This window comes from Schistocerca gregaria, chromosome 3 (genome assembly GCF_023897955.1).
Source record: "Schistocerca gregaria isolate iqSchGreg1 chromosome 3, iqSchGreg1.2, whole genome shotgun sequence".
NCBI lineage: Eukaryota > Metazoa > Arthropoda > Insecta > Orthoptera > Acrididae > Schistocerca > Schistocerca gregaria.
Genome location: NC_064922.1, coordinates 284,594,869 through 284,620,786, shown reverse-complemented (window position 1 = coordinate 284,620,786; position 25,918 = coordinate 284,594,869). Strand labels below are relative to the sequence as shown.

The 25,918-nt window shown below is 43.9% G+C and overlaps 1 protein-coding gene across 2 annotated transcripts in view; it reads right to left on the bottom strand.

Moving 5' to 3' along the window:
• The window catches only part of LOC126353759 (transmembrane ascorbate-dependent reductase CYB561), an 898,705-nt gene extending 879,643 nt beyond the window's left edge, over nucleotides 1–19,062 (bottom strand). The window contains exon 1 of one of the 2 annotated variants that reach the window (XM_050002819.1): nucleotides 18,496–19,062. In XM_050002819.1, the coding sequence (XP_049858776.1) occupies nucleotides 18,496–18,806 (311 nt within the window). In that variant the 5' untranslated portion in view covers nucleotides 18,807–19,062. The remainder of the gene's footprint in view (nucleotides 1–18,495) is intronic. The other variant, XM_050002818.1, reaches the window with a different exon arrangement.
• Nucleotides 19,063–25,918: the final 6,856 nt, after the last annotated feature.

The following is a 25,918-nucleotide window of genomic DNA, read 5'->3' as shown; positions in this document are numbered from 1 at the left end:
CCAAGATCACACAATTTCTGAACTGTTTTGGCTGCGAAGACTTTTCGACTTATGCATCAATACAACCAATTACAAAGGTCATATTTTGGCCAGAGTGAAAAGAACAGATCACTTTACATATGTAGTTGTGTACTCGCTAGCTAATGTGATCAGCTTCTACACTGTGGACCCAAAGAAACTGGTACACCTGCCTAATGTCGTGTAGGGCACTGACGAGCACGCAGAAGTGCCAAGCTCGACTTGGCATGGATTAGACTAATTTCTGAAGTACAAAAAAAATAGATCGCAGGTTCGAATCCTGCCTCGGGCATGGATGTGTGTGATGTCCTTAGGTTAGTTAGGTTTAAGTAGTTCTAAGTTCTAGGGGACTGATGACCACAGCAGTTGAGTCCCATAGTGCTCAGAGCCATTTGAACCATTTTTTTTTTGTTTTCATTACGGATTTGGTGTGCTCTACTGCGGAGTAAGCAGAAGCTCATTTTTTTCTGTTCGGATTAACAGACGGTAATGGCCATAGTGTTCAACATTTGTAGCGAGAGAGATTCCTATAACGACGGTGACACGAGAGAGGGGACGTTTGAAGTAACTAATCGTCGTCTTAGGCAGCATTGGACGTTTAACCCCACGCTCGAGAGTGAGGCAGACATAGAAGGACGGGGACACCTTACACCGAAACTTCCGCATGTCAGACAGTTACATCAATATAAAACATTGTATGTCCATAGAGAATCAACCAAAACACCGATATAGTTTGTGCTATACGCTGTCGTCCAGGAGAACGTACGTAAACAGTGAGTGGTAAGTAACACATGACCTACGGAGCAGAGGAAAAGCATAAATGTATCTATCGTGTGGAGCTCCTGTGGGGAAATCAATAAACATTAGTTCGTCATACCAAAGGTCCCGGGTTCGAGTCCTGCTCATGTCAGATTTGTACTATAGTGTGGGACAACATGTTCCTGACGTGTAAAAGGACTGTGCGGACTTGACAGATGTGAGGCGGTGCTGCCATCTAGAAGTCAATTATTGTTGTTATTATTGGTAATATATTACTATTAGTGCACTCTCACGTGTCATGCAATTCTTTATTCTTCCGTTCTGCTTGTTTGTCTTTATTCTGTAAAACTACAAATGTACTCTTATAAGTCTGCTACCTTCAAATAAGCAAAGCAAAAGCGGACTGTCAGTGGAACATCGATGTAAACTCCGAATAGTCCATTTACGTATTTGTCTCATATAATAGTTTCACATGTGCTACAGGACAAAAACTGGAATGACCAATTTGCGTATTAAGTGCGGGAAAAATGACTATGTATGTTTCTGTGTACACGCCCTGAACTCTGCATCTAAATACTTATAATATGTGACATCCTGAAGATGTTCAACTCTCATCTTGTAGTCAGATACCATTCACTCTCTCTCTCTCTCTCTCTCTATGTTCCTACCTCCATCCCTTCTGTAAGGTACGTGTCCTCAGCGGCCTTGTAAATAATGTTTTTAAATGTACTTTAAGTGGTTGGTGTCGTATGATTGATGAGTTCTAAAATCGGTCTATCACTAAAGGAAACCAAAGAGAAGACTGGCGATGACATTTTAACTCTCTCAAATACGAAAAAGACTCTGATGATAAGCTGAACAGAATCTTCCCTTGACGGGAGGTTATAGGGCGAACATCAACAAATGATTAGCAATACAGTGTAACCACATGTAACAGTAATGCCGTCTACATTAAGTGTGCAAGGTGATTCTTACTAACGATTAAGGAAACTGGGAAGCGACGTTGATGAATCTGAGACACGTAGTTAATGTAAGACACAAGGGGGTACAAAAGTTGGAAATTCACAAAAGTGGATGACATATGTTGAACAAGTGACGTCACCAGATAACGTACTTCGCCGCACGCACAGCGGTGGTGCCTGTCGGTCTGTCGCACCTGATTCTCCCAACCCAACTCAAGTATTCACGCCGTTGTGGTTCCGTCCTCCGTGAGCAATTTCAACGTGTGAGGCTCAGGGTTTGAGTCTTGCGTCTAGCAGGCAATACTTTTTTTAGCATTAGCCAATTATGTGTTTACATTGAGGTAAGATTTTATTATTTTATTTACCGGTCTTGCGATCCCCATTGGTTAGTTACAAAGTACAGTACAACAAAAATCTACCATATCGTGTCACAAGTAAATAAGTTTAAGCTTCCGAACTGCGTCGCTACCAGTAAATGACCTACATGTTCTTTACTAAATAAAGACTGTAAAGAAAAAAAGAAGCGAGAAAAGGAAAGAAACACAAATTCATAACAAGTTTTGCTTGTCTACAGCGAGGACAATAATTTTGTAACTTCCACGTTTTCAGATCACATTTACAAAAGGTTTTCGAAAGGAGAGTAGTCTTGCAGAATGACGTGTAGCACTGCCCCTGCCGGCGAGGATTGGATCGACGAGCCCGATCGCTGCACATGCGGCTAGGTACGTCATCTGGTGACGTCACACGCTCAACATTTGTCATCTACTTGCGGGGTGTTTCGCGACATTTGCGGCTCCATGCGTCTTATATTAAATCGCTTGTCTCGGCCACATCTACCTCACTTCGGGGTTATTAAACGTTAATAACAAGCACCCTGTGTATAAGCAATGATTACGCAGGAGGTAATTTGGATAGCAAGTGTTACACCTCTAACATGTTAAGGCCGGTTGCTGCGCTCTATCTTCCGGGTCTCAGTGACGTTCTCTTTCAACAAGACAACGCATGATCGTATATTGCCCTTTCTGTCCTTACCTATCTCGACACAAATAAAGGGGGACGTTTATGAAACTGACTGAAAATGTTGATGTTAATTTTCAGTTTTATTTATTATTACAACTCATGGACAATAAGTTCGCAAAATTTCAACGAAGAAATCGCATCCGAAGGGCCTGAAAAATAAATGTGTGGCGTGATCTTTGTGTCACCTCCAATTTTTGGAACAATACTTCAGTACCAAAAATTGGCTCTGAGCACTATGGAACTTAACATCTGAGGTCATCAGTCCCCTAGAACTTGGAACTACTTAAACCTAACTAACCTAAGGACATCACACACACCCATGCCCGAGGCAGGATTCGAACCTGCGACCGTAGCGGTCGGGCGGATCCAGACTGAAGCGCCTTGGACCGACTTCAGTATCAGCTCGGTGAAAAATGACTCCGTGGATTACTTTCACGAGATTTGCACGAGGTACACTTGGAAGGATGTGATACATACTCGTTGGTTTTATAGATCATCTGTCACTCTGTTCGGTGTCTTAGAAACAATAACAATCCAGCTGCTTTGTTTATGAAGAAGCAGCTCTTGTATCGCCTCATTTTCAATTGTTACAGTTGTGAGAATTCCAACTTATGATGCAGTTCTCTTATTTAATGATGGGAACGTAGGGAGAATGAAGGTATTAGAGAGAATGGGATCTAAGACAGCAAATTTCACTCAAGACATCTGGAGAAAAATAGATTTACTGCTCCTTTCTGCAAATGAGAAGTCAGTTGAAGACCTGGTAAAGGAAACAGGGCAGGAAACAAGAAACCAGAACAGAAACCTTGAAGGGAAAGAAGAAGATGAGTACGAATCTGGGGCCTTATGGAGAGGTGACATAAGAAAAAAAAACATATGGTTTAACTTTACATTGCATTTTCTGAAAATTACGTTTTTTAAAGCTTATGTACCTTTTTCTCAGCATCTATGAAGGCTAAAAATATGAAAGTTTGTTCACTTATTTCTACAAATCCAATAACCGTTATCGAGAGAGTAAATTTTGAAATTCTGAGTATAAGCTGAGATATAGGGAAAAGAGCTTGGAATTTTGCATGGATTTTATATTGTACTTACAGACTTATAACTGAAAAAAATTGAAATTTTCTTATTCGATATATTCAAAAAGTATCATGAGAGAAGATTACTATATACAAAAGCATAAACAGAAACATTTTTGCAGAAATCTGTAGAATAGTTTCTGAGAAAAAGTTGCACATAATACTTTTAGAAAATAATTTTTTTTTAATTCTAAAAAAAATGTTAAATACATATAATCCGAGGAACGTAATGTGTTAGTTTAATGTAAAGTACGATAGAAAGTTTCATTGCTGTATCTTCAAAATTGTGAATTTGGTGCATCTTTTAAACTGAGTGTGTTTTTTATTCATGAACGTGCCCTTTAGAGATTCGGGCCGACTGCACGAAAGAACGTTGTGCTTTCTTGCTAGAAAACAGGGTTCCATATCCTGCTAATAGGAAAACACTTGTCTCCTTTAACAAAGTTATCTGTGAACCTCATCTGATATGACTCGTTATAAATACCGTCCCAAGAAACCACATATATCGGCAATTACCGGGACTCGGCAGATTTCATCCCATGTACCTCGTTTAAGCAATGTCCCGAATCCGCGGAATTTTCTGGCTGTCGAGGCCTTGTGTGATGGCGATGATCCATATACATGTATTGAACTGTGTCGATCAAGCCTTCTGACACTGACACAGTTTTACACGTGCCAGGTTTCCGAAGTCCCAAATCACCCTTGACGGTGCCGAATAGAATCCAAACCTTGGCACGTGGACGGAATACACTTTTATCTCACTGAAATTCTTGCTCTTAAAGGATATGCCTTCAGCCTGAGGAATATAGGACTCAGATACATGCTGCAGTTCATGCACCTTAGAGCGTGGTACAAACTCCATAGCGTGACCAGTTTTCTCCTCGAAGTACTCGTTGTCCTTAAGCACAGTTGTTAACTATGGAAACAACTGTGTACGACAATCCGCGTCCCAAATGCCGTACGCTCTGCGAATCAGAATCATAAGGACGCCACTGCATTGGCAACCGGCCGGTGATAACTATTGGCACGCAGATGTCGATCGGTATGTGTGGACACTATACACCACACTACTCTAGCAGACTACGAAGAATTATTACACCCGAAAGTCTACGCACGAAAATCAAATCTTGTATTGTTTCTGTTACAGCGTGTAAACGCAATAAGCGAAATTCCGTTATTTACTATGACACTTAGTGTTGGAATTTTAACAGCCAGTAGTGTAACTTTAAGCTTAAAGATTTCGGTTTTAATGAATAACAGCGACCGTTTCCCTGCGTCGACAAATTGAGCGCCAGGTTGTAAGCTTTGCTTAAACAGAAGCCCCTACCCTGTTGATTAAATTATCCGCCACTCTAATCTCGATGGCCCCTTTATTACACGACGCCTGCACCAGAACCCTTGTGTCTTTGTATTTCGTTTCTCGCTCACAGGGGAGGCGCGCTAGAGTACGATTCAATGGGCTACCTAAGTCACCCATAGCGCTCACGCCCTTTACATCCTTCTTCTGAAACGTACGGACACCATCGAAACTAGCGGCGGAAATAAACTCCGAAATCATCAGTTTCAGCGAGAAAGTTTAAACAACAACTTCACATTTATAGTACGTTTATGTTTGTTGTGCCCACCGAATACTATTGGCGTCAAACATAAATGTGGCATGATGAGAACCCCCTTACAACCGAATATACACTCCTGGAAATTGAAATAAGAACACCGTGAATTCATTGTCCCAGGAAGGGGAAACTTTATTGACACATTTCTGGGGTCAGATACATCACATGATCACACTGACAGAACCACAGGCACATAGACACAGGAAACAGAGCATGCACAATGTCGGCACTAGTACAGTGTATATCCACCTTTCGCAGCAATGCAGGCTGCTATTCTCCCATGGAGGCGATCGTAGAGATGCTGGATGTAGTTCTGTGGAACGGCTTGCCATGCCATTTCCACCTGGCGCCTCAGTTGGACCAGCGTTCGTGCTGGACGTGCAGACCGCGTGAGACGACGCTTCATCCAGTCCCAAACATGCTCAATGGGGGACAGAACCGGAGATCTTGCTGCCAGGGTAGTTGACTTACACCTTCTAGAGCACGTTGGGTGGCACGGGATACATGCGGACGTGCATTGTCCTGTTGGAACAGCAAGTTCCCTTGCCGGTCTAGGAATGGTAGAACGATGGGTTCGATGACGGTTTGGATGTACCGTGCACTATTCAGTGTCCCCTCGACGATCACCAGAGGTGTACGGCCAGTGTAGGAGATCGCTCCCCACACCATGATGCCGGGTGTTGGCCCTGTGTGCCTCGGTCGTATGCAGTCCTGATTGTGGCGCTCACCTGCACGGCGCCAAACACGCATACGACCATCATTGGCACCAAGGCAGAAGCGACTCTCATCGCTGAAGACGACACGTCTCCATTCGTCCCTCCATTCACGCCTGTCGCGACACCACTGGAGGCGGGCTGCACGATGTTGGGGCGTGAGCGGAAGACGGCCTAACGGTGTGCGGGACCGTAGCCCAGCTTCATGGAGACGGTTGCGAATGGTCCTCGCCGATACCCCAGGAGCAACAGTGTCCCTAATTTGCTGGGAAGTGGCGGTGCGGTCCCCTACGGCAGTGCGTAGGATCCTACAGTCTTGGCGTGCATCCGTGCGTCGCTGTGGTCCGGTCCCAGGTCGACGGGCACGTGCACCTTCCGCCGACCACTGGCGACAACATCGATGTACTGTGGAGACCTCACGCCCCACGTGTTGAGCAATTCGGCGGTACGTCCACCCGGCCTCCCGCATGCCCACTATACGCCCTCACTCAAAGTCCGTCAATTGCACATACGGTTTACGTCCACGCTGTCGCGGCATGCTACCAGTGTTAAAGACTGCGATGGAGCTCCGTATGCCACGGCAAACTGGCTGACACTGACGGCGGCGGTGCACAAATGCTGCGCAGCTAGCGCCATTCGACGGCCAACACCGCGGTTCCTGGTGTGTCCGCTGTGCCGTGCGTGTGATCATTGCTTGTACAGCCCTCTCGCAGTGTCCGGAACAAGTATGGTGGGTCTGACACACCGGTGTCAATGTGTTCTTTTTTCCATTTCCAGGAGTGTAGTTGCTCTTACTGAGGTTGCACTCACATCAATAAAGTTTCGTGACAACGCAAAATAAGTTTAGGGAAACTACGTCAAAACTGAATCAAAGATAAATCAGCGACAGCTTTCGATGACTTATTTAAAGGTAATATATATTCGAATCTTGAGTGCGAAGGTGACTCGCGAAATGTTAAAAGTCCACTTGCGGTAGTCTTTCAACGCCGGTCTACTCCTGAATCCAGTGAACAGTTACTAACATAGCAGAATGTCCAGTTTGGTTCTTCTTGGTGGTGGCTGAATGTAAATCCTAATGCTGTGTTAAGGCACGGTGTTGATACTGTCGAACTTACTGTTGATACACTCTGGGCATTGATACTGACAGAGCAGATTTAGTTATAAGTTGCCACAGTGGATAGGCCTTGAAAACCTGAACACAGATCAATCGAGAGAACAGGAAGAAGTTGTGTGGAACTATGAAAAAAATAAGCAAAGTATACAAACTGAATAGTCCATACGCAAGATAGCCGACATCAAGGAGATGTGAGATCTGGAGCGCCATGGTCCCGTGGTTAGCGTGAGCAACTGCGGAACCAGAGGTTCTTGGATCAAGTCTTCCCTCGAGTGAAAAGTTTATTTTGTTTATTTTCGCAAAGTTATGATCTGTCCGTTCGTTCACTGACGTCTCCGTTCACTGTAATAAGTTCAGTGCCTGTGTTTTGCGACCGCACCGCAAAACAGTGCGATTAGGAGACGAAAGGACGTGTCTCTCCAATGGGAACCGAAAACATTTGATCGCAAGGTCATAGGTCAACCGATTCTTCCACAGGAAAACACGTCTGATATATTCTATACGACACTGATGACAGCATGTGCGTCACATGACAGGAATATGTTGTCGACCCACCTAACTTGTACACTTGGTGAATGGGTAAAAAGATTCTTCTGCCTTGCCCGATTTAGGTTTTCTTGTGGTTGTGATAATCACTGCCAAAAAGTGATGAAAACATAAGAGTTTGTCACATAAACTGCAACAAATGAATGCAAAAGTTACACAGTTTCACAGTTTTCCCTGTGCTCTGTCAAAACATATGTTTCCAACGTTTTCATATTTTGCCGTGTGTAGACCGTCAAATCCTGCATATGTCCAAGCAAATCTGAACATGTCCTGGAATTTTGGAGAGCGAAGTTGATTATGTATGTGAGTGCCTGAACTTTGATAATTGTCTGAAAATAAAAAATTAAACTTTCCACTTAAAAAAAAACTCATTTTGTTCGCTTTTTGTTCGTCGTGTCAGCTCGGGGCGGACGTCGTAAAGCATCCGTTTAAGTTCGTTGATGATCGACTAACTGAGTTTTTTGTTACAGAGGGCACGTAACCCTCTGACCGAACACGCTGAGCTACCGTGCCGGCTGTCACTCGAGGGAAGACTTGAACCAAGGACCCCTCGTTCCGCAGCTGCTCATCCTAACCACGGTACCACAGCGCTCCTGAGCTCACATGACCTTGATGTTGGCTATCTTGCGTATGGACTACTCAGTTTGTATATTTTGCTTATTTTTTCATAGTTCCACACAACTTCTTCCTGTTCTCTCGATTGATCTGTGTTCAGTTTTTCAAGGCCTATCCACTGTGCCAACTTATAACTAAATCTGAGGGGGTTGCGGTGGGGAGGTTCCCTTGTAAGTAACATAGCTCGACGAAACTTGGACCATATGTAGAAAAATCTGGTACACCATAGTACAGAAGGTAACTGAAAGAAAAAATCTATTTTCTTCGGAGACAATAACTCCAATGAAGTCATCGTGATTTACGAGGCTGCTCTGGACATGGTTCTTAATAGAGCGTACGCTTATCACTGACAGTAACGAATGCTCAGCAACATGCTCCCGGGTTGGCCACAACATTGGTAAGGAGTTCTCGTCGTAGGGAGTTGTGTTTCCCTACAGCGTGGTTCACAACTAATGGATGGTCGCATTCCACATTCACCGGTCAATGTTATTGCGAGACTGTATACCTCCGCCGTTACTGTATTTTGAGGAGCGCAACGGCCCTGGGTTCATTTATATGGATGGCGTTGTGCGACCGCATCGAACTGCGTAGGTGGAGGAGTTCTCGGGAAGAGAGGATATTCGGCAAATGGACTGGGCCGCCCGTTTGCCCAACTTAGGGAAACGTATTGCTTCACAGATTACCCAGCAGTCGTCAACCACACTGGTGGAGGAATGGAACTTCCTGCCAAAAGACCTCTTTATCAACTTTGCAGCTAGAATGAGAGCAAATTCCAGAGTATGTATTTCTCTCCGTTCTGATCATACACCCATGAGGGCCGGCCGGAGTGGTCGTCCGATTCTAGGTGCTACATTCTGGAACCGCGCGACCGCTACGGTGGCAGGCTCGAATCCTGCCTCGGCAAGGATGTGTGTGATGTCCTTAGGTTAGTTAGGTTTAAGTAGTTCTAAGATCTAGGTGACTGATGACCTCAGATGGTAAGTCCCATAGTGCTCAGAGCCATTTGAACCATTTTTTGAACCCCATGAGGAAGTATGAACGGTATTTTGTAATGTCATAAATCATAAATCTCTGTGAATTCAGTATAGTTGTTGTCTCTGAATAATAGTGTTGTTTCTCTTCATCTCACTAAGCATTTCTTTCAGCTACCTTTTGTGCTATACTGGAACCGTTTTTTTTTTATGTATGATCTGAGTTTCATCGACTTATTTTATACTTGGCAGTCACACATAATTGGAAAGTTACATTCGTTGTCAGTGTGATTGTGTGATGTTGTATTGTATTGTATTGTATGTTAACCGGGAGCCTAGAAACGACGGGGAGGCTCCGTCCCCGCGTAGCGGCAGTGGTCCACAACCCCACGACGACTACCGCAGTCCACTTCACCCCTCCGCCGCCCCACACCGGTTTGGCCCCCGGTGGAGCCCCCAGGGAACGTCTCACACCAGACGAGTGTAACCCCTATGTTTGTGTGGTAGAGTAATGGTGGTGTACGTGTAAGTGGAGAATTTGTTTGCACAGCAATCGCCGACATAGTGTAACTGAAGCGGAATAAGCAGAACCAGCCTGCATTCGCCGAGGCAGATGGAAAACCGCCTAAAAGACCATCCACAGACTGGCCGGTTGACCGGACTTCGACACAAATCCGCCGGGCGGATTCGTGCCGGGGACCAGGAGTTCCTTCCCGCCCGGAAAGCCGTGCGTTAGACCGCACGGCCAAACGTGCGGGCTTGTGTGATGTTAGTCGGAGGCGTAACATAGCGAGTGTTGTGTTGAGATCTCTATGGTGTCTGACTATTGCGTTCTGTCTCTCTGAGGACTGGGCCTGTATTACGACGTTCTCTGTGTGTACTGCCGCGTGTCATGTCTTATGGTGGAGACAGCAATATTACAGATATTTGTACACTTCTAGGCATTTGTGAAGCATACATGGGAGCGAAAATAAGAAAAAACAAGAGAAAAATACGACGAAATAGTTATCTATTTCTTGTTTTGTACTGAGTGAAGGAACTGTGACATCAGTCATCCTGCTGGAGGCTATGTGTTGCAATTCTCTCTGAACAATCGTGGTCGTCACACATTCAAATCGGCGGCGATGTGACTAGCAGCAGACCGTCGATCGCCACGTATCGCTCTGTGGAGGGAATGTGACGTCCGTTCGTTGAACACTTGTGGCCGTCCTGTAAGGCAGTTCACGTGTGTGGAGACACTGTCTCTGCTGTGTTGAAGATCCACCCTACACATTTCTGAGCCCCGAAAACAATATTACAGTGTTACACCCAGGGTCTCCCACCATTTATCGCATCACTTTCAGAGTCAGTCAACTGGTTACGTGCTGCACGTTTGTGACAGGCTGCTGAGATATCGTGTTTACACTAGCACCATGTGCTACATCGGATGTCAAACACGGTACCTCTTCAAATAAGAGTTCTGATCTTTTACTTTAATTTGAAAATCCTGTATTGGATGTGATTGCACTGAAAAGCATTGGCTTATTTGGAAGGTCACCCCCAAATCTGTAGCTCTAATGTATACGTGTAGTCAGGAATGAAAACCCGCAGCATCGTTATTGCACTTTTCTCGGATCGGAAACACGTAAGGACGTAAGGTGAGGCTTCGAGGTACCCAGTGAGACGACTTCGAAATCCTAAATCGAACAGGGCAGTTCATGGCTTAACAAGATATGCGGGTCAGGGTGCTAGTGAAGCAAACAGTTTCAAACTCAAGGTTGAGGGGAAACTGATCTTTGCTTCAATATTTCCAACAAGTAAGCATAATTTCAACGTTGGTAAAAATATCACGAAGCGTAAATTTCATCGTGGTAAAAGACGGACATATGTTTATCGGAATAGGTGTTTTTCTCTAGTTTGCCTACTTCTTTGTAGGTGATGGCCCAAATTTTTACATCTGCGTCTTGTCTCTACAAGTCAATCTGTGGCGTACAATCAATTCATTTTCCTCTCATTTCTGTTCCGTTGCCATTGACAGAGGCGGCGTAGTGGCCAAGACACTGGACTCGTGTACGAGAGGAGGGCGATTCAAATCGCCGTTCGGGGATTTAGACAATTTTCGAGGTAAAGCAAAAAGTAGTAAAGTTCACACAAAAGAAAACGTACCGTTCTCTGTCCCATCCTTTCCTAATCCGAGATCGTGTTCTATCTCTAATGACCTCTTCGTTAAGCTGTATAATCTTTCTGCTTCTTTTTTCTTCCATTCCCGTGCGGAACGCGAGAAATTAGACCGTCGATACCTCTAGGAATAAGCCCGAAATTCTCTACTACAGCCAAGTGAGATATCGCAGTGCCGCGCGGGATTAGCCGAGCGGTCTTGGCGCTGCAGTCATGGACTGTGCGGCTGGTCCCGGCGGAGGTTCGAGTCCTCCCAGGGCATGGATGTGTGTGTTTGTCCTTAGGACAATTTAGGTTATGTAGTGTGTAAGCTTAGGTACTGATCACCTTAGCAGTTAAGTCCCATAATATTTCACACACATTTGAACATTTTTTGAGATATCACAATGGTTTGGACACGATTCGTAGACCGTGTGGACCACAGTTCAAATCCATATCCGGCAATCCAGATTTACCATTTCCATGGCTCCCCTAAAGCGCTTAAGACAAATAAGGGGATAATTTCTCGAAAAGAAAGCAGCAGATTTCTTTCCCAAAGCAGGGAATGTGCTCTGTCAGCAATGACCTCGTTGTTGACTGGGTATTCAACGACAGTCTTCAGGCTTACTTTTCTCCATTCCCGGACGGAACAGGAGAAGATGGACTGTCGCCTCATCCATATACGAACCCGAACGTCTCTGATACAGGCACATTGTTATTACACGAGATGCCAGGGTGTTCCTTCATTAATAGTGAAAAGTGACACCAGCGATAGTACGTAACAATTAAAACAAAAACATGGGTCCAAAAATGAGCCGCCTACGACATATTTTCGAATGTGTAGTTGAGAGCAGCCCCTGATATCAGTATGAAATACACTGCTCTGCAAAACTTAAGGACGAGATAGATGAAGTAACATGGCATATTAACTACTCAATGGAAATGAATGAAAGTGCGGGAGCATGTTGCCGGAGTTGACCTAGCAGCGCGCAGAAACCTGGACGGCACATGGCATGAAGTCAACGTGACTACAGCGCCAAATGGGGCAGGTTACGCTACGCGAGGAATTAGAGGGGACGTGAGAATAAAGTAGGTTTTTGTTTAAGCACGATTTGAATTTTGTGAGCAGTTCACATCACAGTTCGGGAAACTGTGGGGTCTGTACGATATTTCCACCGGTCCTCAATCTGGTAACTTGTTGGTGCTATCGCAACGACCTCTCTTAGCACTATGGATTTTAGTAACAAAAATAACCGTGAAATACGGGCTAAAATATCTTCTAGGGTAACAACGGAAACTAACAAATAAATAAAAGAGTACAATCATGGTTCTACCCAATTCTCGAGCTTTCGCACGTCACGCGGTCTAGTGGAGTCTGAGTGTACTATCTCCAGGACTGTTCTTGCCGCTATAATTTCTTCTCTCGATGGCAGTTATAGTCACTGTATCATGATCTATTTCGTTTGTTGGACAATAATTTTTTGATTAAAATCTTCCTTGTTTGATCCCAATGTTCCATTCGTGTTTTCAAACACAGGGAACCTCTGCACGCGTTGCTGCTGCGCCGGAATAACATACTCTGGTGTCATGTCCTTTACCATTCGCAGGTGAATAACGCGTCTCTCTGTCCGCTGCTGTCTCCTGCGTGCTCCATAGAGTTCCTTCCTTTTACCCTCTCAGACATTATCTTTGACTCTATACAAAACTACATCACTGACTTCGCCGATGTGTCTGCTATACAACAGTTACAATTTGTTTTAATATCTTTTATTACAAATTCATTTGTCAATCACAAAACTCAAACTTACGGCTAATGTACAGTAACCTCTTGATATAGGCCTTTCTTGCAGCGCCTCTCCTGACCCCCCCCCCTTCCTCGACCCCCCCTCTCCCCTTGCAACTTCTTGTCTGACCATATGAACACAAGGCGAATCGCGCATTTTCTGACAGTACAACACAGTTTGTCGCTATGCGATACAGCATTGCACTTGAATTATTTAATTGTACTCTTTTCACGAATGTAATGCTTTTATATATTGTGTATAGTCATTGTTGATATTATGAACATTTTGTTGAAGAAAACGCGACAAATAAATTCAAGAAAGAATAATCAGTCTTGGTTGCAAAATTAAATAAATATAAAACGCTTTTGCAACCGAGGCTGCCTATTCTTTCTTGAACATCTCAAGAGGTTACTATACATTAGCTGTAAGCAGGAGTTGCGTGATTGACAAATGAATTTGTAATAAAAGATTTTGTTTTAAAATGTAGCTATTGTATAGTAGACACATCGGCGAAGTCAGTGGTGTAATTTTGTATAGAGTCAAAGATAATGTTTGAGAGGGTAAAAGGAACTCTTTGGAGCATGCACGGGACATAAGCGGGCAGAGAAGGACGTTATTTAGCTCCGACTGGTAAAGGACGTGAAATCAGAGTATGTTACTCCGGCGCAGCAGCAACGCGTGCAGAGTTTTCATGTGTTTGCGAGAGGCAATGCATGTTCCGAGACCCAAAGTGCATTTGTAATTTATAATAAGGCTTCAAGAGGTTTCAATGGAAGAGCACCGACAGCGCGAAGTGGCCGCGCGGTTTGAGGCGCCATGTCACGGATTGCGTGGCCCCTCCCACCGGAGGTTCGAGTCCTCCCTCGGGCTTGGGTGTGTGTGGGTGTTGTTCTAAGCATGAGTTAACTGTCAGTTTAAGTAGTGTGTAAGTCTAGGGACCGATGACCTCAGCAGTTTGGCCCCTTAGGAATTCAGACACATTTGAACATTTTGAAGAGCATCGTTGGGCGATAGCATGCACAAGGAAAATTCGCATTTGGAGACGAAATATGATTACTGCGATTGCTACTGCCGAGTTACTACTTCGAGCATCCATTGGTTCAGAATGAAAGATCAAATCGTTTCAGACTTTTAGTTTTGTAGAAGGCTTGTCAGTGTTCTGAGTTACTAGGATGAAATAAGATTTTTGTGAACTTTATTCATAAATTTATGGTCGTCATCAACCCAAGTCATCGTCACCTAGAAAAACGTCCATGTTGTATGTCCTAAGTTCTAGTCACCGATCCGACGACCGCGTAATCAAACGATATCGGCCCTTCTCGTGTACTTATGCTCATTGAATTACATTTATTCGTGCCGAGAGCCAGATAACAATTTTGGAACCCGGTATCGTTATTGTTTCAGTTACGTAAAAGTTTCCTGACCATGTAAATAAGTAAGTCGCATGTGAACAGCTTTATGGATCTTCAGACGATATGCGGTCTGGTTGGTTGGACGATATGGGGGAGAGGATCAAATAGCGGGATCATCGGTCCCATGGGATGGGGAAGGAAGTCGGCCGTGCCCTTTCAAAGGAAACATCCCGGCATTTGCCTGAAGCGATTTAGGGAATTTTGTCTGGTCATTTGCGTATAACACAAGTAACAGCTGTCCTATCATACTTACCATAGGCACGCCCGACCTTACCCTCGTTTCACGTCAGGCATCCTGTCTTTCCTTACGTGGCCAATAGCGTCTTTATTTAACGGCTGTAATACCTTGTGCTTTCCAGACTGCAGTACGTTGCTATGATCTTTTTTGTGGCGCTGTCCTAACATTCTTTTAACTTTTACGGAGGAATCTCCAGTCTTGAGCAACCCATTGGTGTGACATTCCAGTTTCGCGACGATTAGCTTAGATTCACACCGTTTCCTCGCTCTGTCTGCTAAGCTTTCCACAACACTATGCTTTTGTCCTCCATTGACCGGGACGAAAAGTTGTGTTTCAACAAGAAATTCATTCGAGTGCGGCGTTATAGCGTAAAATATTTTAAAAATTGTGTCATTTCTGCACGTGAAAGTTTACATATTGCGAAACCTGGAAGTCATCTGAGCCCCTCAGTCTATGGCATTTCTTATCTAATAAGTTAACAAAGTTAACACGACTGACGTTCTTGGAAACTTTTTTCATTCCTACAGCGGAATTGTTCCGTCTTTAGAAAATTCGTAATAGGTGAGTACCTAATGTGTTGCTCACAGTTATTCCGTGTAATGTGATGTTTGACACCTCTTTCGGGAGTGCGTTGAGAAGACCTAGTATATTATCACCATCTTTGCCCGTATTATTATCGAAGCGAGGCATTGGTGGAAACTCTTGGCACAGATTTCAGTACACATCGTAACCACGAGTTTTGCTGCCAGCAGATGCATTAGGGGAAACACCTAGAACGACTGTTGTAATGGGAACTTCTCACAATCAGTTATATAGACTGACCTGGATCTCGTCTTTTAGGCGAGTGTAACCGGACAGCGAAATTACTGCGGTATTATCGAAAGCTTCTTATTCGTGATGAAGCGAGAAACATCACCAGGGTCCTCAAGCGCCGAAACTTACTTCCAGATCACATCTGGCAGTTATTTCAGGTAATCGGCGATGTAATAAAGCTGTTAAAACTGTAGGTATCTGTATAATTACCAAGTCATGGGTAAGGTCTGCGTCCATATAAAGAATATTGGTCTGACTTGTCAGAGTAGTATAGTATGTTCTACATGATCGATCCAGTACTTACATGATCAAGAGTCTTTCCTCCGTCTCCATTCTTATTTTCGCTCTTCCAGTTCGTGGTAATTCTGAGAGACAAAATACCAAGTACAGCTTCGTAAGTTCTCTGTTTCTTCTACGGTGGTCAGCAAAATCTTACGAAAAGTTTACACGAAACGTGTCTGATTAGTTGCTGTTTCAGCTGTCACTGCATGTTTTGCAAAACGTTCTAGTTTAAAATTTCTAGCGTTTTCTATTAAAAAAGAAACTTATATAAAATAAAAACGATTCGCTAATATTAATGTTAGTTTTAACAGGAAGCATTCTTCATAGAAGTCAGAGCAAATGAGACAGATTCTGCGGATTTCTACGTTTCGTGTTTTTACTGGACAAGAAATGGGATGGAACTGAGTATTCGAAAGCAAATTTTGATACTGTCAATAAATTCGCCAAGGGAAAGTAATTGCATAGCACATCGCGATGTCAAATTGCGGAACTTCAGATATATGATATCAATCCACACCACTTTGCGTTGCTCCCCCTCTACATTTTACCTAAGACGTAAGGCTGAGGGACACTATCACACTTAAAATGGAAGATAGAGACCTTGAACAATAGAATCCTTAGACATCCAATCACGGCAATAAGGTTTAAGACCTAACAGTCATTAATTACTGCAAAGCATTAAAAGTCTATAGTTAGCGGTGACAGCACCAAATGTGATCCAAATTCACTCTAACCATCACATGCACTGAGCTTTACGAAAGACTGGATAACAAATGTGCTTCATAGCTTGAACTTAGACAGTGGTTCAGTCTTTTGTCCTGGGAGAGACTTGTTTGCAATGTGGTCGTACATTTTTGTGTATCCCACGGTCCAAAACTAGAAGTGTAGGATTGTTGGAAAAGTAGGCTACATCTTTGTTATTGCAAAAAACTTGCACAATATCAAAGTGTGGCATCCCTTTAGCTTGCTTGAAGGCAGATGTGAAATCACATAATACTATGTAGACTCACAGCACAGATTCATTACCTAGACGAACATCAGTGGAAGTGTCCTTTCGTATTGGGTATACCTGTCTGTTGTTCCTAAATTTTACATCCAATTCTCTTAGACATTTCCATAGACACAGGAAGGGACGGATCCTACGCAGAATATTGTATTTATCTGCGGTTATGTACACAGATTTACAATACATCCGTCCAGAAAGATATTCTCAATGGCTGCGGTACGTATATTACAAAGAAGATTCTAATGCAGACCTCAAGGAAGGATGTTATGGGTGGATGGAGGTTACTGGCGTCGCTGCCCATTAACAAAGATGAGCATAACTTGATACCCGATTATGGCAAGGAATTTTTATGAGGAGGAGGATGTGAAATTTGGTGTATTCAGCCTCGAGGCTCCAAATGAGATTGTGAGGAAGAAGCATAACTGATGAATACCCAATTGAGCAAACACTGAATTTTGACCAAAAGATAAATAAAACCGTAAAAACTTTCGAGGAATACTCCAATCGTACCACCTCCAAATGTGTGTACTTCGCACGTTATATAGTGATTCGGCTATGCTTATTAAGGAATGTATATGCTACAGGTCACACGCAGATTTTTACGGGCTATACGCTGGAATATCCACTCGATATACTCGAACAATATTTGCTTTATCTGATTGATTGAAAGGATATTGAAGTACATAGGTATGACCCAGTATTTGTATAAACAGCACACATGTGAGTTCAGGCCAAAACCATAGTTGAACGAATTGTATTAAACGTGTTCAGTTTAGTAAAACTGATTGAATTTTTTACAGATTCTATGCAGACCATAATAATAATAATAATAATAATAAGTAAGTTACTTTCTGTTATTGAACATGAAATAGAGTTTTTGATACTATTATCTTCAAGTTTGTTGATAAGTACGGGTTTTCAGGAGTTCGATAACTCGATGAAACAGCTCAATCCTGCTAGAGCTGAAAGTAGTCCGTGTGGATAGTAAACAATGCTCGTGAAATCTTCCGCTGCTTAACAGGTTCTCCGAGAGAAAATGTTTATAGTCGCACTTTAAATCTATGAAGTGACTTGCGGTTTCGACAGTCTTATAATCACAAACTTACTTGTGAAAGGAAGTTCGATGACTGCACGCCAGCAGATGGCCCAACGATGACACTCCGTACCGTAACCGGAAGTCATTTGATAAAATTAAGGCTCCACTATAGACGACAGGAAATAATTGTTTTCCAATGTGCTGGCCGGTAGGCAACACGGTAGTATACCTGGGATATGTATTATCTGACATTTGAGGACTGCCTACCATTTAAAGCACCTTTTCGAGAAGAGAGGTAATGGTGATACACACCGAGAACTTGTTTGCTAGCCGTGTGAATTATAATGGCGATGATCTGATTGACAGTGATGGACTTACTTTTCGGCTGCGGCGAGTTCCAGTTTCTCCGGGGGCGGTTGCTGCACAGCATTGGGGGAGGCAGCGACGGTGGTGGGGGCGGTGGAGGATCCGGCCAGGGAGGCGGCGTTGGAGGCGGTCGCGGCCGGGGTGGCGGTGGCGGCCGCGGACACCGAACCGTGCACCGAGCCGGAGGCGGACGCCGGGGGCGGCGGCAAGTCGTCGGGGGCGGACAGCGGCGGCGTCGCGGGCGGACTCGGCGGCGACTTGTCGAACTCGGCCATCGGGGCCATCATGTCGGTGGACACGTGCGTCAGCGACTCGTTCTCCATGTGTGCGCTGTGCCGGCTGTGCCTGCTGCTTGCCACTTGCCGATTGCTGCTTGCTGTCCCCGCGAGGAACGGACGCCGACTGCCGCTCCGGAGACGCTGTCCGGCGGGCCCGCCGCCAGCGCCTCCCGCGGCCGCGCCGCGAAACTCGGTCCCGCGGGCCGCGGCTCACACACGCCGCCCGGCCAAAAAACGCACCTGCGGACTGCACACTTTCGGCGCTCTCCGCTTTTCCTTCCCCTGGGCTGCCTTTATGCACGCTGCTTACACGCGTTCTAGCGTTCGGGATTCGATTCCTCGACCGTGCAGCTCTCTTCCGGATGCGACGGGTAACTTTCGAACTGGAGAGAGATTTCCTGCACCACACCACTCTCAGAAACAGCTCGTTACACAAAGTATTTTGCTCTTTCCGTGACTTTATCCATCCTAATATCGTTTCGTATGCAACCCTTTCGGATTCAGTTTGTTAACCACATTTATATCTGCACATAGTAAATCAATGCAGATGAATAGGAAAAATAATCCTGTAACGTTTGAATACTCCATTAGGAGTGTAGCGCTTGACACAGTCACGTCGATTAAATATTTGGGCGTAGAATTGCAGAGAGATATGAAGTGGGACAAACATGTAATGGCAGTTGTGGGGAAGGCGGATAGTCGTCTTCAGTTCATTGGTTGAATTTAGTGAAAGATATGGTTCAAATGTAAAGGAGACCGCTTATAAAACACTAATACGACCTATTCTTGAGTACTACTCGAACGTTTGGGATCCCTATCAGGTCGGATTGAGGGAGGACATAGAAGCAATTCAGAGGCGGGCTGCTAGATTTGTTACTGGTAGGTATAACCATCACGCGAGTGTTACGGAAATGCTTCAGGAACTCGGGTGAGAGTCACTGGAGGAAAGGAGGCGTTCTTTTAGTGAATCGCTACTGAGGAAATTTAGAGAACCAGCATTTGAGACTGACTGCAGTACAATTTTACTGCCGCCAACTTATGTTTCGCGGAAAGACCACAAAGATAAGGTAAGAGAGATTAGGGCTCGTACAGAGGCATATAAACAGTCATTTTTCCCTCGTTCTGTTTGGGAGTGGAACAGGGAGAGAAGATGCTATTTGTGGTACGAGGTACCATCCGCCACGCGCCGTATGGAGGATTGCGGAGTATGTATGTAGATATAGATGTAGATCCCTAACATGTGAAACCTCGCAAGCCACGTTTTTACCATTTTGCATTATTGATAGACAAAACAGCGGTAATTGATTCGCCTCATCCTAGCGATACCTCGTAAACCACGAATGAAAAATGTTGAGGTGACATCGTTTCTAAGTAGTGCCTTGTAAATCTGTATTATAGCCAACAAATTATTATTCAAAAGAAAAAGTATCATAAGAAACTATGAATCCTAGCGCATTAATTTTAATTTTACCACATCGTATCTGACAGTTTGTAACAAAAAGGTCCTTAACAAAAGGAATTCAGAAGAGTTTTTCCTCTCTTCTGAAAAGTTGGGTTTTTGTACGTAAGAAGTATCAGATAAGAAGGAGCGATATGCACACCTGTATACGTATACAAGGTGTCTCTGCTAAGAGTCGCCACGCACATTTTCTCCGGCGTTTCTATAGATATTTGCAATTTCGTTTTTGAGTGTGTAGCTGGAGTCACCTCTAACAAATACTGCTCATCATGCCTTCAAGCGACATACATTGTCAATGGAAAGCGTCGGCTTGTTTCCTGTTACAAAGAAGATGATGTTTAAAGCGGATTTTCATATGTCGATTCTATAGAGCGGGGCTGAATTAGTCTGGTGAGATATTCATTTTACCGGCGAGTATAAACAGGCATAGCGCTGCTACGTGCTGGTAATCAGTCAGTGCGGGCTAGGCCAGCGCTCTCTCTGCTGGAGTACTTGTTGCTCTTCGTGTGTTGCTGTCCCTGTTAATACGTATCGATAAAACGAATGGCGCAGTAGGATTCGTTCATATTGCACTGTCGAATAGGCACGTTAAACTCCGCATTAAATATATTTATGTTTGTAAAGGGAAACAAGCACTGAAAGACCTGAGTCGAAACAAGGCCCCCGGAGTAGACAACATTCCATTGGAACTACTGACGGCCTTGGGAGAGCCAGTCCTGATAAACTCTACCATCTGGTGAGCAAGATGTATGAGACAGGCGAAATACCCTCAGACTTCAAGAAGAATATAATAATTCCAATACCAAAGAAAGCAGATGTTGACAGATGTGAAAATTACCGAACTACCAGTTTAATAAATCACAGCTGCAATATACTAACACGAATTCTTTACAGACGAATGGAAAAACTAGTAGAATCCGACCTCGGGGAAGATCAGTTTGGATTCCGTAGAAATGTTGGAACACGTGAGGCAATACTGACCCTACGACTTGTCTTAGAAGCTAGATTAAGGAAGGGCAAACCTACATTTCTAGCATTTGTAGACTTAGAGAAAGCTTTTGACAATGTTGACTGGAATACTCTCTTTCAAATTCTGAAGGTGGCAGGGGTAAAATACAGGGAGCGAAAGGCTATTTACAATTTGTACAGAAACCAGACGGCAGTTATAAGAGTCGAGGGCCATGAAAGGGAAGCAGTGGTTGGGAAGGGAGTGAGACAGGGTTGTAGCCTCTCCCCGATGTTATTCAATCTGTATATTGAGCAAGCAGTGAAGGAAACAAAAGAAAAGTTCGGAGTAGGTATTAAAATTCATGGAGAAGAAATAGAAACTTTGAGGTTTGCCGATGACATTGTAATTCTGTCAGAGACAGGAAAGGACTTGGAAGAGCAGTTGAACGGAAGGGATAGTGTCTTGCAAGGGGGATATAAGATGAACATCAACAAAAGCAAAACGAGGATAATGGAATGTAGTCGATCTAAGTCAGGTGAGGTTGAGGGTATTAGATTAGGAAATGAGACACTTAAAGTAGTAAAGGAGTTTTGCTATTTGGGGAGCAAAGTAACTGATGATGGTCGAAGTAGAGAGGATGTAAAATGTAGACTGGCAATGGCAAGGAAAGCGTTTCTGAAGAAGAGAAATATGGCAAGGAAAGCGTTTCTGAAGAAGAGAAATTAGTTAACATCGAGTATAGATTTAAGTATCAGGAAGACATTTCTGAAAGTATTTGTATGGAGTGTAGCCATGTATGGAAGTGAAACATGGACGATAAATAGTTTGGACAAGAAGAGAATAGAAGCTTTCGAAATGTGGTGCTACAGAAGAATGCTGAAGATTAGATGGGTAGATCACATAACTAATGAGGAAGTATTGAATAGGATTGGGGAGAAGAGAAGTTTGTGGCACAACTTGACCAGAAGAAGGGATCGGTTGGTAGGACATGTTCTGAGGCATCAAGGGATCAGCAATTTAGTATTGGAGGGCAGCGTGGAGGGTAAAAATCGTAGAGGGAGACCAAGAGATGACTACACTACGCAGATTCAGAAGGATGTAGGTTGCAGTGGGTACTGGGAGATGAAGAGGCTTGCACAGGATAGAGTAGCATGGAGAGCTGCATCAAACCAGTCTCATGACTGAAGACCACAACAACAACAAGGGAAACAAACCGACACTTCCTACTGTTGCTTCGCGTTGTTCCGCGCGGTTTGAGACGCCGTGTCACGGTTTGCGCAGCCCCTCCCGCCGGAGGTTCGAGTCCTCCCTACGGCATGTGTGTGTGTGTGTGTGTGTGTGTGTGTGTGTGTGTGTGTTTTGTTCTTAGTATAAATTAGTTTAAGTTGTGTGTAAGTGTAGGGATTATCTAGGAATTCTCTCTCTCTCTCTCTCTCTCTCTCTCACACACACACACACACACACATTTGAACATTTTTTTCTGCTGACAATGAGTTTCGCATGAATGACGTGATGAGCAATATTTGTTTGGGCTGACTCCAACTATACACTGCAAAAACGAAATTGCAAATATCTGGGGAAATACGGCGCATTATTTGTTTTCTAAAATTCTGTGATGTCGTAGAGCCACTATTGCACCTGCTTAGCAATATGACAAGCTCTGGATGCTACACAGCCAACGCAGATGATTTGTTCAAAAATGGTTCAAATGGCTCTAACCACTATGGGATTTAACATCTGAGGTCATCAGTCCCCTAGACTTAGAACTACGTAAACCTAACTATCCTAAGGAACTCACACACATCCATGCCCGAGGCAGGATTCGAACCTGCGGGCGTAGCAGCAGCGTGGTTCCGGTCTGAAGCGCCTAGAACCGATCGGCCACAGCGGCCGGCGATGATTTGTTAATAACAGCTGAGCTAGCATTAACTGCGCTGCTTATAGTCATCCTCGCGATCGGGATTCAAAGTTTCGACCGTGCATTTTGCTACCGGATGCGATAGACGATGTTAGCTAAGTTACCAAACGACTAGAGAAATTTTCTATGCAGCAGCAATGTTAGGCAAAATTGTTTTCTTGACATTAACCATTATAGTACTATTCCATATTTTCGGATTCAGTATGTAATGTAAAAATATAGAAAGAAAACAGTGGAAGTTGTCATCATAGGCTGCCCACAGGTCACTGTTTGTGACCTAGAGCCACTTCTGAACATGGTTCGTGGTCTGACGTGTAGTGGAGGCTGCATCGCCAACGCACACGATCTGCTGATGATAGCTGAATAGTTGAGCTAGACCGCACTGCTTACACGGATTCTAGCAGACAGGATCTGATTCCTGTACAGATCGCTTCCAGCGAGGTTAGGTAACGTTCTATTTGGATAGGGTGCAGCACTGTCAGAAATATTTGTTTCATACGATAAAGTGTTCTTTCCGTTACATCATACATCCTAATACACTTTCGTAAGCAATGTTTTAAGATTCAGTTCGATACGCAAGTATCTACTGCTACATCTACACTGTGCAAACCATTGTGAAGTGCAGGGCAAAATTTAGTGTCTTTTGAACAATTCATTAGGGCATCTTCTAGTTCCATTCGTGTATGCAACTCCGATGCGACTTAGATATGCGGTACGTGGGCCCAAACTTGGTACACGCGATCACAACGCACTCCAGCGGCAGTTGCGGGATGTTTGTAGCTCGTAAACCACACTTTTTACTAAACGGGTAGGCGTGAAACTCCCACATTATCTCTATCAAAACGCACATTTACTCCACTGGCCCTAGGCTAGTCACGTTCTTCTGTACGCAATATACACAAATAGAAATTTCAATATCCATGTACATGTTTTAAGACGAAAAGGAAAGTGCCATGTCCAATAAGTAAGGACACAGGCTTATAAAAGTTCTATTACAAGCAGCGCGATACAAATTAGCAATAATACTCCACATAACATCTACATTCACCTGACGGCGTGTGGCGGAGGGTTCCTTGAGTATCTCTATCGGTTCTCCCTTCCATTCCAGTCTCGTATTGTTCGTGGAAAGAAGGATTGTCGGTATGCCCCTGTGTGGGCTCTAATCTCTCTGATTTTATCCACATGGTCTCTTCGCGAGATATACGTAGGAGGGAGCAATATACTGCTTGACCCCTCGGTGAAGGTATGTTCTCGAAACTTCAACAAAAGCCCGCACCGAGCTAACGCTTTCGCGATTACTAAATGATCCTGTAACGAAGCGCGCTGCTCTCCTTTGGATCTTCTTTATCTCTTTAAATCAACTCTATCTGGTAAGGATCCCACACTGGTGAGCAGTATTCAGGCAGTGGGCGAACAAGTGTACTGTAACCTACTTCCTTTGTTTACGGATTGCATTTCCTAGGGATTCTTCCAATGAATCTGTCTGGCATCTGCTTTACCGACGGTCAACTTTATATGATCATTCCATTTTAAATCACTCCTAATGCCTACTCCCAGATAATTTATGGAATTAACTGCTTCCAGTTGCTGACCTGCTATATTGTAGCTAAATGATAGGGGATCTATCTTTCTATGTATTCGCAGCACATTACACTTGTCTACATTGAGATTCAATTGCCATTCCCTGCACCATGCGTCAATTCGCTGCAGATCCTCCTGCATTTCAGTACAATTTTGCATTGTCACAACCTCTCGATTTACCACAGCATCATCCGCAAAAAGCCTCAGCGAACTTCCGATGTTATCCACAAGGTCATTTATGTATATTGTGAATAGCAACGGTCCTACGACACTCCCCTGCGGCACACCTGAAATCACTCTTATTCCGGAAGACTTCTCTCTCTCAATCCAGTCACACAATTGGTCTGATAGTCCATATGATCTTAGTTTGTTCATTAAACGACTCTGGGGAACTTATCGAAAGTCTTGTGGAAGTCAAGAAACAAAGCATCTACCTGTGAACCCGTGTCTATGGCCCTCTGAGTATCGTGGACGTATAGCGCGAGCTGAGTTTCACACGATCGTCTTTTTCGAAACCCATGCTGATTCCTACAGAATTGATTTCTAGTCTCCAGAAAAGTCATTATACTCGAACATAATACGTGCTCCAAAATTCTACGACTGATCGACGTTATTAGAGATATTGGTCTACAGTTCTGCACATCTGTTCGACGTCCCTTCTTGAAAATGACGATGACCTTTGCCCTTTTCCAATCCTTTGGAACGCTACGCTCTTTTAGAGACCTACAGTACACCGCTGCAAGAAGGGGGGCAAGTTACTTCACGTACTCTGTGTGAAATCGAACTGGTATCCCATCTGGTCCAGCGACCTATCCTCTTTTGAACGATTTTAATTGTTTCTCTATCCCTCTGCCGTCTATTTCGACATCTACCATTTTCTCATCTGTGCGACAATCTAGAGAAGGAACTACTGTGCAGTCTTCCTGTGTGAAACAGTTTTGGAAAAAGAAATTTAGTATTTCGGCCTTTAGTCTGTCATCCTCTGTTTCAGTACCATTTTTGTCACAGAGTATCTGGACGTTTTGTTTTGATCCAGCTGCCGCTTTGAGATAAGACCAAAATTTCTTAGGATTTTCTGCCAAGTCAGTACATAGAACGTTACTTTCGAATTCATTGAACGCCTCTCGCATAGCCCTCCTCACACTATATTTCACTTCACATAATTTTTGTTTGTCTGCAAGGCTTTGGCTATGTTTATGTTTGCTGTGAAGTTCCCTTTGCTTCCGCAGCAATTTTCTAACTCAGTTATT